The sequence below is a fragment of the Empidonax traillii genome, unplaced genomic scaffold, assembly GCF_003031625.1.
Source record: "Empidonax traillii isolate 1590-97213 ecotype Southwest subspecies unplaced genomic scaffold, ASM303162v1 scaffold1069:size343330, whole genome shotgun sequence".
NCBI classification, from domain to species: domain Eukaryota; kingdom Metazoa; phylum Chordata; class Aves; order Passeriformes; family Tyrannidae; genus Empidonax; species Empidonax traillii.
The window spans coordinates 90,886-103,699 of NW_020956262.1; the positions used below are offsets into that span (position 1 = coordinate 90,886).

General features: G+C 42.4%; 1 protein-coding gene across 3 annotated transcripts in view; it reads left to right on the top strand.

Moving 5' to 3' along the window:
• Positions 1-12,786, top strand: part of PHRF1 (PHD and ring finger domains 1) — a 31,480-nt gene extending 18,694 nt beyond the window's left edge. For 2 of the 3 annotated variants that reach the window (XM_027904617.1, XM_027904618.1), the window contains exons 10-18: positions 114-250; positions 1,055-1,242; positions 2,052-2,171; positions 4,112-4,266; positions 5,106-7,898; positions 8,542-8,693; positions 9,163-9,423; positions 10,524-10,652; positions 11,825-12,786. In XM_027904617.1, the coding sequence (XP_027760418.1) occupies positions 114-250; positions 1,055-1,242; positions 2,052-2,171; positions 4,112-4,266; positions 5,106-7,898; positions 8,542-8,693; positions 9,163-9,423; positions 10,524-10,652; positions 11,825-11,959 (4,070 nt within the window). In that variant the 3' untranslated portion in view covers positions 11,960-12,786. The remainder of the gene's footprint in view (positions 1-113; positions 251-1,054; positions 1,243-2,051; positions 2,172-4,111; positions 4,267-5,105; positions 7,899-8,541; positions 8,694-9,162; positions 9,424-10,523; positions 10,653-11,824) is intronic. The other variant, XM_027904619.1, reaches the window with a different exon arrangement.
• Positions 12,787-12,814: the final 28 nt, after the last annotated feature.

A 12,814-nucleotide genomic window follows, 5' to 3' on the forward strand; every position in this document is an offset into this window, starting at 1 on the left:
GGCACAGTGTATTCTATTTGAGCTGCTTCGTGTGTTGTGGGGTACGAAAAGGGGAGTACAGGGTAAAACACAGTGATGGCACTTGACCAGATCCTTGGTTTTTATCCCATCAGGTAGGCGGAAGAAAGTAGGAGGCAAAAAAAGAACTCAGACAAAATCTGCTGGAAAGAAGAGTTCAGGGACGCAGCTGAAGAGACGCAAGCGTCTGACAAAGAAGAGAAGGGGGAAAAAGACGAGAGTAAGATCACATGTGAGTTTCTGCCAGTCAGTATCTGCCATATTTCAGCCCTCCCTAGAAGCACTATAACATGGGATTCGGTTGGAAGAAATGCCATCATACAATCATAGCAGGCACCTTTCTGTGTGGTGGGAGTACGTGCAGGATGTGTCCAGTGTACTCCAGAAAGATGCCGCACGTGGAAATTAATTGCAACTTCCAGGCAGGCCTGCTGGGTTTGCTGACAAATCCTGTTACCTGAACTGTTGGGATTAGACTGTAAAGCATGTCCTGCAGGCTTTGTGTTCTGCCTTGTCATTCAGCTGTGGTATTTGCTTGGTACTGATGCAAACTCAGTTAAAATTACCACCACCTATTCGTTTTAATAGGCTATGGATGTTTGTGTCTGTGTTGCTGCAAACCTAGTTAATTAGCCATAAGGGCTCTCAAAATTCCTTTCAGTTCTGGGTGATGTTCTCATGTGAATTACACTGAATACTCTGCACCAGCTTGACTTCTGTCATCAGCTGCCTTAACTAGAGTTTACCTCCTACAGACAGAACTGTCCTCCTTTAATATGCAACCAGCGTTTTGAGCTGACATTAAAGATTTTCAGAAACTTAATGTATCTTATCTGATACATGCAGATCTGTTTGAAGTGACATACAGGCCACAGTTAGAAGTTCAATAAATGCTTTAAAACAAATATAGAGAATAAATGCACACCACTTCTGCATCAGTAACCTGATGACTCAGCCTTTGAAGAATTTGGGGCTTTAAATGCAAGGTATGTACCTGCCCTAACATACAAATAACCCAATCTCTTTATGTGTGCAGGTGAAAAATGAGGTTACTACTCGCTCCCGTATTGCAAGAACTCTTGGTCTTAGTAAACCTGTGCGTGGGGCCTCACTTCCTTCCATGTACAAACCCACAGAGCCCTCACTTGGTCTGATGAGAGCAGATATTGGAGCAGCTTCTCTGTCTGTGTTTGGGGATCCATATGAGCTGGATCCTTATGAAGGGTAAGATATCTCTGGACTGTGATCAGGGACGTGATAATTTCTCAAGTGTTGGGTTGTTTGTACATGTGACTTCATTCAGAGTGTCGAACTCACATCTAAAGGCAGCTTTGGATACACAACCCATCGTAACACATTGGCCTGTTCTTTCTTTCCTTCTGTGCAGAGTTACTGAGCTTTTAAAGAACCAGCCTTCTCTAAAGAGTTCTGCTGAAATAATCAGCCTCGTGGAAACCTTTAATAAGATCTCTGGGGTTATTGAAAGATTGGAATCTGAAAGAGTCTGATCCTGATCCATCACTTTATTAATTATAAGTGAAGATAGCCAGCATATTTGATACACAATAAAAACTGACTTAATATAGGATTAAACAGACCTATGAAATCTTCCATGCTTCTCCTTCATCTTCACTTTCCTAGAAAACTTTAAAATGAGGAGAAATCTTACTATGTCATAGTTTGTGTCACTCTTGATCTTTGAATTTAGGGGAGGGGACACTGAAATTATTGTTGGTGAAATTTAATTTTCCACTGAATAAGTCTTTTTGAACCTTTCATAAAAGGAAATTGTCCATTTAATATTTTAGAAATAAAAATCTACATTTGAGTCTCTGCTGGCTGAATTACGCTATTCTATTTATATAGCCACAGAAAATAAGTACATTGCACAGATATTTTTTCAGTGTACCATAATACAACAAACAATGCTCTCTAACTGTATCTGTCCTAGTAGTATTATCTACTTCATCTGTTTGATGTGAAAAACATTTCAGACAATTTCAGGGTTCATGTGTGTGTGTGTTTTACCACAGTAATGAAGAGGTTCCAGCAAATCCAGATTCACCAGTGAGTGCCAAAAGGAGAGTTCTCTCCCAGTCGGCACTGAGGTCTCACCGTCCTGTAGCTAGACCCATTTCTGTGGGACTTCCCAGGTAAAAATCCATTGTTACTCAGTTTTATTTTTCTTAGTTATCTAATGACCCTAACAAAAGAGTAACCTGGATGATCATCCTGGTTTAACCCTTTTCTTGCCCTGAGTATCTTTCAAAAAGAGTGCATGTATGTCCATGCATGCCTGCACAGGTATAGATAAATAACCACATCAATTTGTGCAAAAATTTTTTTTTTATGTTGAAGGGCACACACTCTTCCATACTACGTTTAACATTTACACTGAAATTTAAAATTGGTATTTCCACCCTAATCTGACTCTTCTTGCTTTCTGTTTTGTGTTTGTTTGTAACTCCGTTACTGTTTTAAATCCCAGTCTCATTACCCTTTAAAAAAACGCTTGCTTCTTTGAGAGGACCAAGGAATCTAACTGCACATCCAAAGAAGGTGTGAGCTCTACCCACCTCATTCAGTTCCTTTGCCATTTGTTGGAGCTCAGAAAATTGAGAAAAAACCTCTTTGTTTTATCCTGCAGTTTAACAGTAGCATTGCCACCTGACAGATGTCTGTGTGTTACACACCTGCCGAGTCCAGGGAGCCCTGGGTGCCCCCCACTGGCAGCCACAGGGAATTCTCAGAACTGAGGGGTAGGACAGAGGGAGCCAGGAGCATGACAAGAAGAAAACAAATGGGGAAAATCACTGAGGCCGGTACCAACTGCGAGGCTTAGAGAGCTGAAAAGAAATAAAGGGAGCTGAGCTTAAGTGATTAAAGGTGTGAGAGGTTTACCTGGCTGTCCTCTAGAGCATCTGACTTACAGTGAAGTTTGGTTTCTCAGGATTAAGGCAGTGTATTTTTATGATAACTTGGATTGTTTCTCTACCTTTCCCATCTCAGTTCTGAAGGAGGCCTTTCAGGAAGCTTTCCATGTCCTATGAGTTATTTGAGTAGCATATTATTTAGAAGGTAGAACTGTTCAGCTGACATTCAGCTTTTCTAAAGGCTTGATTTGCCAGGACTACGCTGAATTTCCTGGTCTGGCTTTAGCAGTCAATTCTTGTAGCATTCCCATTTTGTCTTTCTGTTGTATGTTGTTACAGGTGTTTTGGTGTCCATTATGTTGATAAAGCTTGCTTTGTTGTCATACAGAAATGAAATATAGCTCCCTCAAAGAGCTGGGTCTATTGGCCCCTTTGGAAGTTTGTTTTTCAGAAAACCCAAACAAAACAAACCCCCAAGTCCCATCAACACAAAAACAAAGAGAGAAAAGGAAAAAAGCCAAATACCAACACCAGAAACAGCCAAACCTTTTCAGTCCATATTTCAAGAACCAAGAACTTAGACCATCTTCGTAAGATTGAGTAAAGCATCAAGGGAAGTGTTTGTGTTTTCACATGTGTGGCACCATTGCTGTTGTTTTTCAGTGTATTTTCTTCTATGCCATGCTCTTAAGTACCCTACCTGTGGCACCTTGTGTAGCTTTACTGGTGCTGAACACTGGTTCAAGCTGTGTAATTTTTTTTTTTTTTAGATAGGAATGTAGACCTGAGGAATAGATTTGTGTGTGTGTTTTTGTGGTGAGGGAGAGAGGCAACTAAGATGGAAATACCTCTGAAGTGATAGACAGTGGTTTATCCTTCAAAGATGCATACTAAATGGACAGGAAAGTTAATCTTGATACACAAGACAGTGAGCACCACTCTTAAATAAGATTTAAAGCATTTGTTAGCAAAAGGCCTCAGATATGATTACAGACTTTCCTATCTTGTGGTGTTCTCGTGTGAAGTCAGTAAAAGCTTCGCCTTCTGTTTGTCAGAGAGAGAGATGGGCACTGAATGACTAGTGAAGCCAAAACTAGTAGTGGACTTCCCTGGCTGACCTCTGTTTATGCCCTTGACTTTGGTTTCTTTGTAATGTAATGTGTGTGTATAGAACAAGTGCTGTAAGAGTAAAGGAAATATAACCCCTCTGAAACATGCAGAAGCAGTGTGCCTGCCTTGAGTCCCGATCACGAAGCAGAAGCTGCACCTGTGCCTGACCTGTTGGGAAGCATCCTGTCTGGACAGAGCTTTCTCATGATGAGTAGTTCAGATGTGGTCATCAACAGAGATGGTTCACTAACAGCAAAGAAGGCAGGTAAGGACTTGGCGCTTCGTAGTGCAGTTAGCCTCTTTGTTTCATCCCCATCTGCCCTGATCCTTGAGGCTGCAGTAGCTTCAGACACAGGGATACACTTACTGAGCATTTGGATACAAAGGATAGATTCAGTGGCTGCCAACAGTAATCGGTTTTATAAGGCAGAAATATTGTTACTTGTCTCTGTTTTAGTTGCAGAGCTGAGATATTACTGGAGAATTTTGATTTTAATACATAGTTTTCAAAAGAACTGAAAGAACTGCTTTAATTCTTTATTATAAAAGTGTAGGACTGGATAGACTAGAATTGTCTTAGTACCCAGTTTTTCTGGCACGTGTCATGCATTGCTGCCATGCCTGTGGTCTGCACTTCAATTTGAAAAGCAACACGGAGGACCTTGGCAAGAAGTTTCTTTGCAAAAGTAGAACTCTAAATATGTGCTAGCATATCCAGCTGTGTATTCCCTTGGCATGGTATTATTTTAAAAGAATCTTTTCAAATTGAAACTTGGAGCTTTGTTTTTAAGTACCCCATTTATACCTCTGTTATAGTCAGTTTTTGTCATTCACCACCTACAAGATAATAAGCATTAATCTGGTGATACCTACAGAAGAGAATGATTTATTTCGTAAACATTAATGTTTACCTTCAAGATGTGGTTGTCTGGCACTAAACCATGAGTATCTGACCAAAAGAACTGTTGGATTGCCTTGTTACTGTGTGGCATGTCAGCAAACCAAAGTGGAACTTAAAATAATGAGCTTAGTATTTCTTTTAACGTTGGCAGAAAATGTCCAGATAGGTACTGAAAAGCTTAATTGTCTGTTTGTGTGCTGTAGTTCCACTTCACAGAAAATCAGCAAGTGACTCAAGAGTGGATGATGGTTCAGGGCATAACACCCAACCAAGTACAGTGCACTCAGGGACCACAGCAAGTAGCTCCATTGCTGGACCTTCCGTTTCCTCGGGGCTGAGTACTCACACCAGACCCTTCTCCTCAAGCTTGTTTTCGTCACCTTCACCCTCACTGAGCAGGACTGAGTCTGCAGCAAACCCTGCACAGACTGCATTGGAAAAGGCAACTGTAAAATCAGAATATTCAATGACACCCAGGTCTGTTCAGACTCAGAATATAGCTGCTTTGAGCAGGCATGGCTCCAAGTTAGGTGAAGTGCCCAGATTTAATGGAAAATCTAAAAACTTTTTACCCACTGACTCATCTTCAAAGCCCCCGAGCTGTAACTTAAATTCTGGCTCAAAAGCTGTAACTGTGAGGCAGCCATTGAAACCACCTTCCAAGAGAATTGACATCTTTGAGCTTCCCAGGATACCAAAGATTAAAAAAGAAACCAGCAGCGAGCAGGTGGAGCCAGCACCCACAGGAAGCCAAAGCTGTGACATCCCCAGCTCCTGTATAACCCAGCTGACTGGCAAAGAGAGCACTAATCAGCCAGGAAAGGGTAGCAAGGTAGAAAGTCAGAAGTCAAATTCCAAGGAACCTCAGCAGCAGACACGTACAAGCGGGGTGTCTTTTTCTGCCAATACTGGTGTGTATAGCAGTTCATCACTACTGGGCACTTCCAGGGGCAAAGGCCCAGGCTCTTTTGAGAGTTTTAAAATCAATATTCCTGGAAATGCAGGACATCCGAGCAGGCTGTCTAACCCAGGATTTTGTAACACCTTCCGCCCTGTGGATGATGAAGTGCAACAGAAAGAGAGTCCTTCACCTCTTTTCTCAGTTAAGAAAAAGCAGGTCAAAAGTGAAATATATGATCCCTTTGAGCCAACAGGATCAGACTCAAGTTCAGCAAACAGCAGTCCTGAAAGGCTTGGCTCAGGGATCCCACTAACTAATATTACCAGGACTATTTCCATCGACAATCCAAAAGTTCAAACATTTCAAACTGTCCGTCGTTTCACCCCTTACAGGGTAGATAATATATTTGGATCTGAGGCTGACTCTGATGCACCACCTGGTAACACAGAGTCTCGTGATGATGCGACAGTAGAAAGCAGGATTGTAGAACAGATCTCTGATACAGAGGAACGGGATAATATAGATGAGGAAGATTTTCTAAGCAGTCCTTGCACTTCATCTGCTGTTAAGCAAATTTCTAGTACAGAGTGTGTAAAGGAAGAAAACAGAGAGGGACCTAACGTGTTCTTTAATGCTGAAGAATTGATTAGACCTAATGTTAATGTGAAACTAGAACCAGATGGTCCCTCAAAGAGTGATGGGCAGCAGAAAGTCCAAAAGGTAGAACCGACAGAGAGGCGATCACGTTCCAGATCCTGTTCAAACTCCAGCTCCCGAAGCAAAAAAAAGATGAAAAGGAAAAAAGCCCTTGTCAAGGAGCGTAAGAGATCGCGTTCAGGGTCTAGGGACAGAGCACACTCAAGGGACCGAAGCTCCAGATCTACCTCTTGGTCAGGTGGAGAAGAGCATGGCAAAACGCACACATTGAAATCCAAGAGCAAGAGGTCTTCTACTGACCGTTCTAGCAGTCGGGAACGATCTAAAAAAAAGAAAATGAAGGATAAAACGAAGGATAAAAAGGCAAAAACTTCTTGGTCTAGGGAGAGAAGGAAATCTAGGTCACGTTCAGGTAGTCCTGGAAGTACTTCTGAGTTTCATGAAAACAGAAAAAAGAAGAGACGGTCTCGATCGAGATCAAGGCGGAGGGACCGTTCCAGATCGAACAGCACTGAGAGGACTAAAAGGCGGAAGCACAGGAGAGACAAAAGCTATGAGAGGTATGATAAAGACAGTAGCTTGAGGTCAAGGGACAGAAAGAGATCAAGATCCAGATCTCGGGAGAGGAGAAAGTGGAGGTCTCGGTCTCGCTCTGCATCTCGATCTCGGGAGCACAAAAGCAGCAAATCAAAGGAAAAAAGACCACGATCGCGATCACGTTCCAAAGAGAGAAAACACAGATCAAAAGAGACCCTGCTTCCTCCTCCACCAGAAAAGGATCAAAAGCCTCCAGCTGAAAATTTGACCACGTGTCTGGAGCAACTCCATTCTCTCAAACAAGAGCCAGAGGAGGAGTTAGTGCTAGAAGGGCTTTCCATAACCATCGAACCAAATGTCCAGCTTGCGGAAGTACAGGCTGAGACTCCAGTTCAGCTGAGAGAGGTCCAAGAAACTATAAAGGTGGAGCCCATCTGTCAGGAAGTGACCAGTGAAGCTGCATTCCCTGTGCCAGAGATCACAAACATTTGTGTTCCAATTGGCAACGTGGATTCTTTTGCTGAAACAGAATTACTGAGTAGTACTGATCAAGCAGTGCTCGGTAGCTGTAGCAATACAAACCTAGAGATTACAGTTAAAATTGAAAATACTGCATTATGTCCGTCTCTGATGGAACAACCTCCAAAGAAGGAAGTTATCATGCATGTTCCAACTGAGGCTGCACCAATTCAAAGCTCTTCCAAAAGCAAAACTACGGATTGTGTGAGGGAGGTTAAAGAGGAGTGCCTTGTGTCAGATGAGAAATCAAGTAATTTCACTAAGCCTGAACTGGAAGTGGTACCTCAGGGTCCTACCTTGAAATCGAAAGCACCAGTGAAAAGAGTTACATGGAATCTTCAAGAGGAAGAAAGCGGCACACTGTCTGCTGGAAAAGCTCCAAGTAAGTCTCTTTTGGAAAACAAACAGCAGTTGAAGCAGACTGTATGAGGCCTAGGGTTGTAGTGTAGCTGCTCTGTCATCTGAGCTGGGGTGATCCTGTGGTTTCCAATCCTGAGAGCTGGCATTTTGTGCTTGTTGAAATCGTGAGGTGAGTTCTGTTAATGAATTGGAGAGGACGTGCTGTCAGCACAGCTCAGCCAGCCAGAGGCAGCTTGTTCGGCCGTGAAGCGCGTACTGCAGCCCGGTCTCTGAACTGGCAGCCCGTGTCCCACCTTTTCTGCAGTTAACTAGAATGGTTGTTTTGCCTTCAGAAGTTATAAATGTTTCTCAGTACCAAGGAGCATGACATCTCTGTAGCTCACTCCTGTGAGTGCTGCTAAACCAAAGCTGCTAGAAGCAGTTTGGCTTGGGACCCTGTGCTGTTTGTGTTGACAGAGTTGCCGGTGTGGTTCCCTGGGGGAAATGAGAAGTTCTCTATTATCAGAAGCTTTAAAATGTGGATGACTGCTAAACAAAATACTTTTGTAGCGAGTTTTGTGGTTAGATCTTTTTTATTTAAATAATATAATTGGCTTTGAAATCTTTGACACGTTATTTTTATTTTGTCCTCAAATATTTTCTTTTTCTTCTCTTGGGGAACCCAGGGATGCCATTTTACAAACTTCAGCGAGCAAAAGAAGGGGCCTGGAAAGCAGAGGACTTGAACCAAACGTTAAATCAGGTGCAGTTAAATGAGCCTCCTCCAACCAATTATATGATTCCTGAGCCTATGTTTCCTGATCTAGATTCCTCTCAGGTTGGTTCCTATTCCAGCACCTAAGTGTCATGGAAGGCATCCCATCTCATCTGTGCCTTCGTTGTGCAACACCCTCCTCTCATGGCAGAGTTTGCCCTCTCTGCGTGTGGTACATTTCATAAAGCCCATACACCTCAGCAATCCTCCAATCATTTAATCTCTCAGGTGGTCCTTACAGTTGAAGAAATGTATTTTATTTTAATTCTGCTCTATACATGCAGCTTCTGCATGTAACTTTCAGCAGTAACTTGCAGAAAGATGGTGCTGTTTGAGCAGCTGTGAGCTTCTCCCTGACTGTGATCAGGCTGTAAATATTGGCTTGGTGGCCTTGGTGTGAGCCATCAGTTTGTGCTCTCCACCAGTTAAAAGGTGAAGAAGGGCTGGTGGCAGCACCCGGTGCTCTGAAAATCCTGATCTGATGTTCTGTCTTGTAAGCACTAGCATTTACAGAGCGGTATCTGTTTCACAGGTGTACTGTCAGAACATCCCTCTGACGCCACCTCTGCCCTCCAGCCTTCCCCCCTACGCCCCGGTCAGCCAGCCCACGGTCCAGTTTATCATGCAGGGAAGTCTTCCAGCGCTTGGCTGCATGGCAGGACAGAGCCTCACTCCAGAACCCGGCAGCTTGGCTACTGCATCCGAGCCAGGAGTCCAAGCTGCTTCTGTTGGAAATGCAGAAGAAAAGATCAAAGCACCCAAACCTCCAGTGGATAAAACGAAAAACGAGGAAGTGAGTGAATGCTACCAAGTAGCAAATGCATATCATTAATGAGTTGTTTATTTGAACTTTTTAATTTGGGGGATTTTAAAGCTTTTTATACTGTCTTTTCCTGGCCCTGTTGTCACTGTTGGTTTTGGGGCCTGATGCTGCTAATCCAGGAGCAGCAGGCAATCCTTTCCTTGAATTCTTTTGGGATTTATTCCGTTTGAGGATTCTACTTTCTACTGCTTCATCACAAGAAGACAGAGGGATTAAAGTGTCCAAAGTACATTCTTAAAGTTCTGAAACCTTGTGTGAGTGTTTGGAAGGGACTTTCCAGAAACCAGAATGTCCAGATGTCTCTAAACACCTGGTTTTTCCTTTCCCCTCCAGCTTTGAAATCAATGTCAATCCTCATAACAATCTTACAGAGAGGTAGGACTGTATCTTCTTGTTCATCAGCACTGAAAATGCAGAGATAGTAAAATACTTTGGAGATTTTGCAGTGCTAGTCCCTTGCTGCTGAGTTTTGGTTTGCTGTTTGAACAGTCTGCTCTAAGCACAGGGGATGCTAACATGAGAACAAAAACTTCTTAGCCCATTATTTTACTTTCTGCCACAAAACCAAACAGTGAGATGCTTTTCCCACTAAGCCTCCATTTATGAGCAGCAGTTTTTATGAACTTGTTTTGATGGCATTTATAATCAATTATTTATAGGCAACTCTGCAATTTTCAGATTACCTTTAGAGCTATCTAAAGCTTTATATTCGCAGCGATGATTTGCTGCTTTTATAATCTGATGTCTTTTCATGGATGTATGTTTACTTTAGACCTGTTGCAAGGGAAGGAGGAGACCAAAATTAATAAGGAGACATTGTAGTCACCTGCTTAAAACACATTCTTTAAGACACAGAATAAATGGTGCAGAAAACAAGGGTTCCTCGTAGTGCAAACTGGTATTTGTTTCAAGATTGCAAATGACAGTAAAGGAAATCGCTTTGAGGTGATTACTTGGGTTGTTGAAATTGTGAAATGAGAATTTTCATTGTTAGAGCATTTCTGAGAAAAATACAATCGGAAGGCATTTCCAAGATAGGACAAAGTAATGAACCTCTCTTTGCTCTGCAGTACATGAAGAAGCTTCACATGCAAGAAAGGGCTGTGGAAGAAGTGAAACTCGCCATCAAACCGTTTTACCAGAAGAGGGAGATTACGAAGGAGGAATACAAGAGCATCCTACGAAAAGCAGTGCAAAAGGTAAGGGCACAGTGAAAGGGAGTCGAGAGGAGGAGCTGGGCAGGTCATGAAAGAAGTGGCAGTACTTTGGATTGCACGTGCCAGTTTTGGCAGTTACGTGCCATAACTGAGTAGCGGATTTTTGGACCCTGACTCATACTCTGCTGTCCTGTGGTGAAGCACCAGTTGCTTTAAGCAGAACTGATTGGTGCCACTGATGAGAGCTGTCAGTCTATTCCTTATAGAAGATCATGTTTTCAGCAGACAAGAACATTGCTAAGCTTCAGCTGCCTGAGATGAAATGTTACATGGCACGTGCCTTGGGTGAGAATGGTTGAATTTCTCTCACTAGGAACTTCAGCCAGAATTGTCAGCTCTTTCTGATAAAGTGAGAAAATACTTTGTGCATTAGTTCCTTGAGAGTCTATGGTGTCCCTGAACCTTAAAAGAGGGCCTGGCAGCTTTACTGATACTGACTTCTGTCTCAAATCTTAGTGCTGATCAGATCATGGCTATAAAAGACCTGATCAGCAGGTAAATGTTGTCTTGTAAGGGGAAGTAATGCTCTTGTGGTCAAGACCAGTAATTGATACCTTAGCAGACTGTATTCTATCCTTGCTCTGCATTCTTGCCATCACTGGGAAATTCCGTCGTAAGTCAAAATTCCTGAGGTAATGGCTGCCACCTCGTGTTGTTTGTAGGAGGGCTGAGCAACACCCATTGCTGCTGAAATCACTGTGAACTCCTCTCTGAACATCGATAAAGTTCTTTAGGGTTTGTTCTTTCTCCTGTATCTCAAGATGGGCCCTCAAAACTGCCAAATTCTTCTAGTCTGAGCATTGCTTCCTCAAAATCACCAGAAATATGGGATATCAGCCCTTCCTTGGTTACCACACATTGTGTAAAACTGGACGGATGGGTGGAAAAGCCTGTAGTAAAAATGAATAATACTGTTTTCAGAGATGCCTCTGCATTCAGTTGGTGCTCAGCACATAAGTACTGGGCCATTTCTGGAATGCTTGAAGTAAAATATTCCTCTTACCTTTGTTTTCTGCTTAATGTACCCTGTTATGAGACTTGAGGGCCTGTGCAGGATCTGGTTCCCTTGGACAGCATCTTAGGTCCTGTCTGTCCCTTGCTTCTTGCCTGCCTGAACTGCTGTAATTGACTGAATGCCCTTTAATCCCCTGCAGATCTGCCACAGCAAAAGTGGAGAGATCAACCCTATGAAAGTGGCTAATCTGGTGAAGGCATATGTGGAAAAATACAAACATATGAGGAAACATAAGAAAACTGATGGTGAAGATACACGTGAAGTGGAAAACTGAGAGAAAGCCGCAGCCAGCATGATTTGGACTGAACTTTTTTTTCCTAGCTGTGGACACTACGGGAATAACAGACCTGCAGTTGCATCTCATTGTAAACGAAGTGCAGAGAAACAAGATTATAACAGGACTTATCTACGGAACCTTCTCTTGAATTGTTTCCATATGGGAATGAACTTAAGATTTTTTTTTTTGGATTACCTACAGATGTAGAACTAAATAACAATCAAATGCCTCAGACCAGCAGAGTAATTCGAGGGGAAACACAGAAGAGATTGATGTTCGGGACTCCCGGATTGCTACAGTTTTCAGGGTTACTTTGATCACATTTTTGGGCTGTGCACTTGTCTTGCTAAAGTTTGAAACTGGACACCACTTTTCTTACAGTATATTGAAAGCTGTATACTGTTTCCCTTGTGTTTATTTATCGATGGATTGTCTTTAGAAATTTCTGATTTAATACTTGAAATATTGTATTTTTAGCCTGTTGGATGGTGAGCGAAGCTTTACTCGCTCTGGCATTTGGGGATTGCAGAAATGAGCTAACCTTTATAAACTGACTTCAGAAACACTGCTCAAGCTGTGGTGTTTATTTACGTTGAAAGTATCTTGTTAGTGAAAAAAACTGATTGCGGGGTGGGAGATTGTGTTGCACTTGTGTAAATAATGCACCGATGGCTGGTTTCGTGTCTGCCTTTCAGGAAACAGTGAAACAAAAAGCAAGCATCATGAATTTTCAGTAACAAGCCAGAGGGATAAGGTTGAACTGATGTACAAAGCAGAAATGTGACAGAGTTTATAAAGTTATTTTGAATGGTTTTAGTGCTATAGCAGGTGTCATTTGTTTGTCTTGCATCT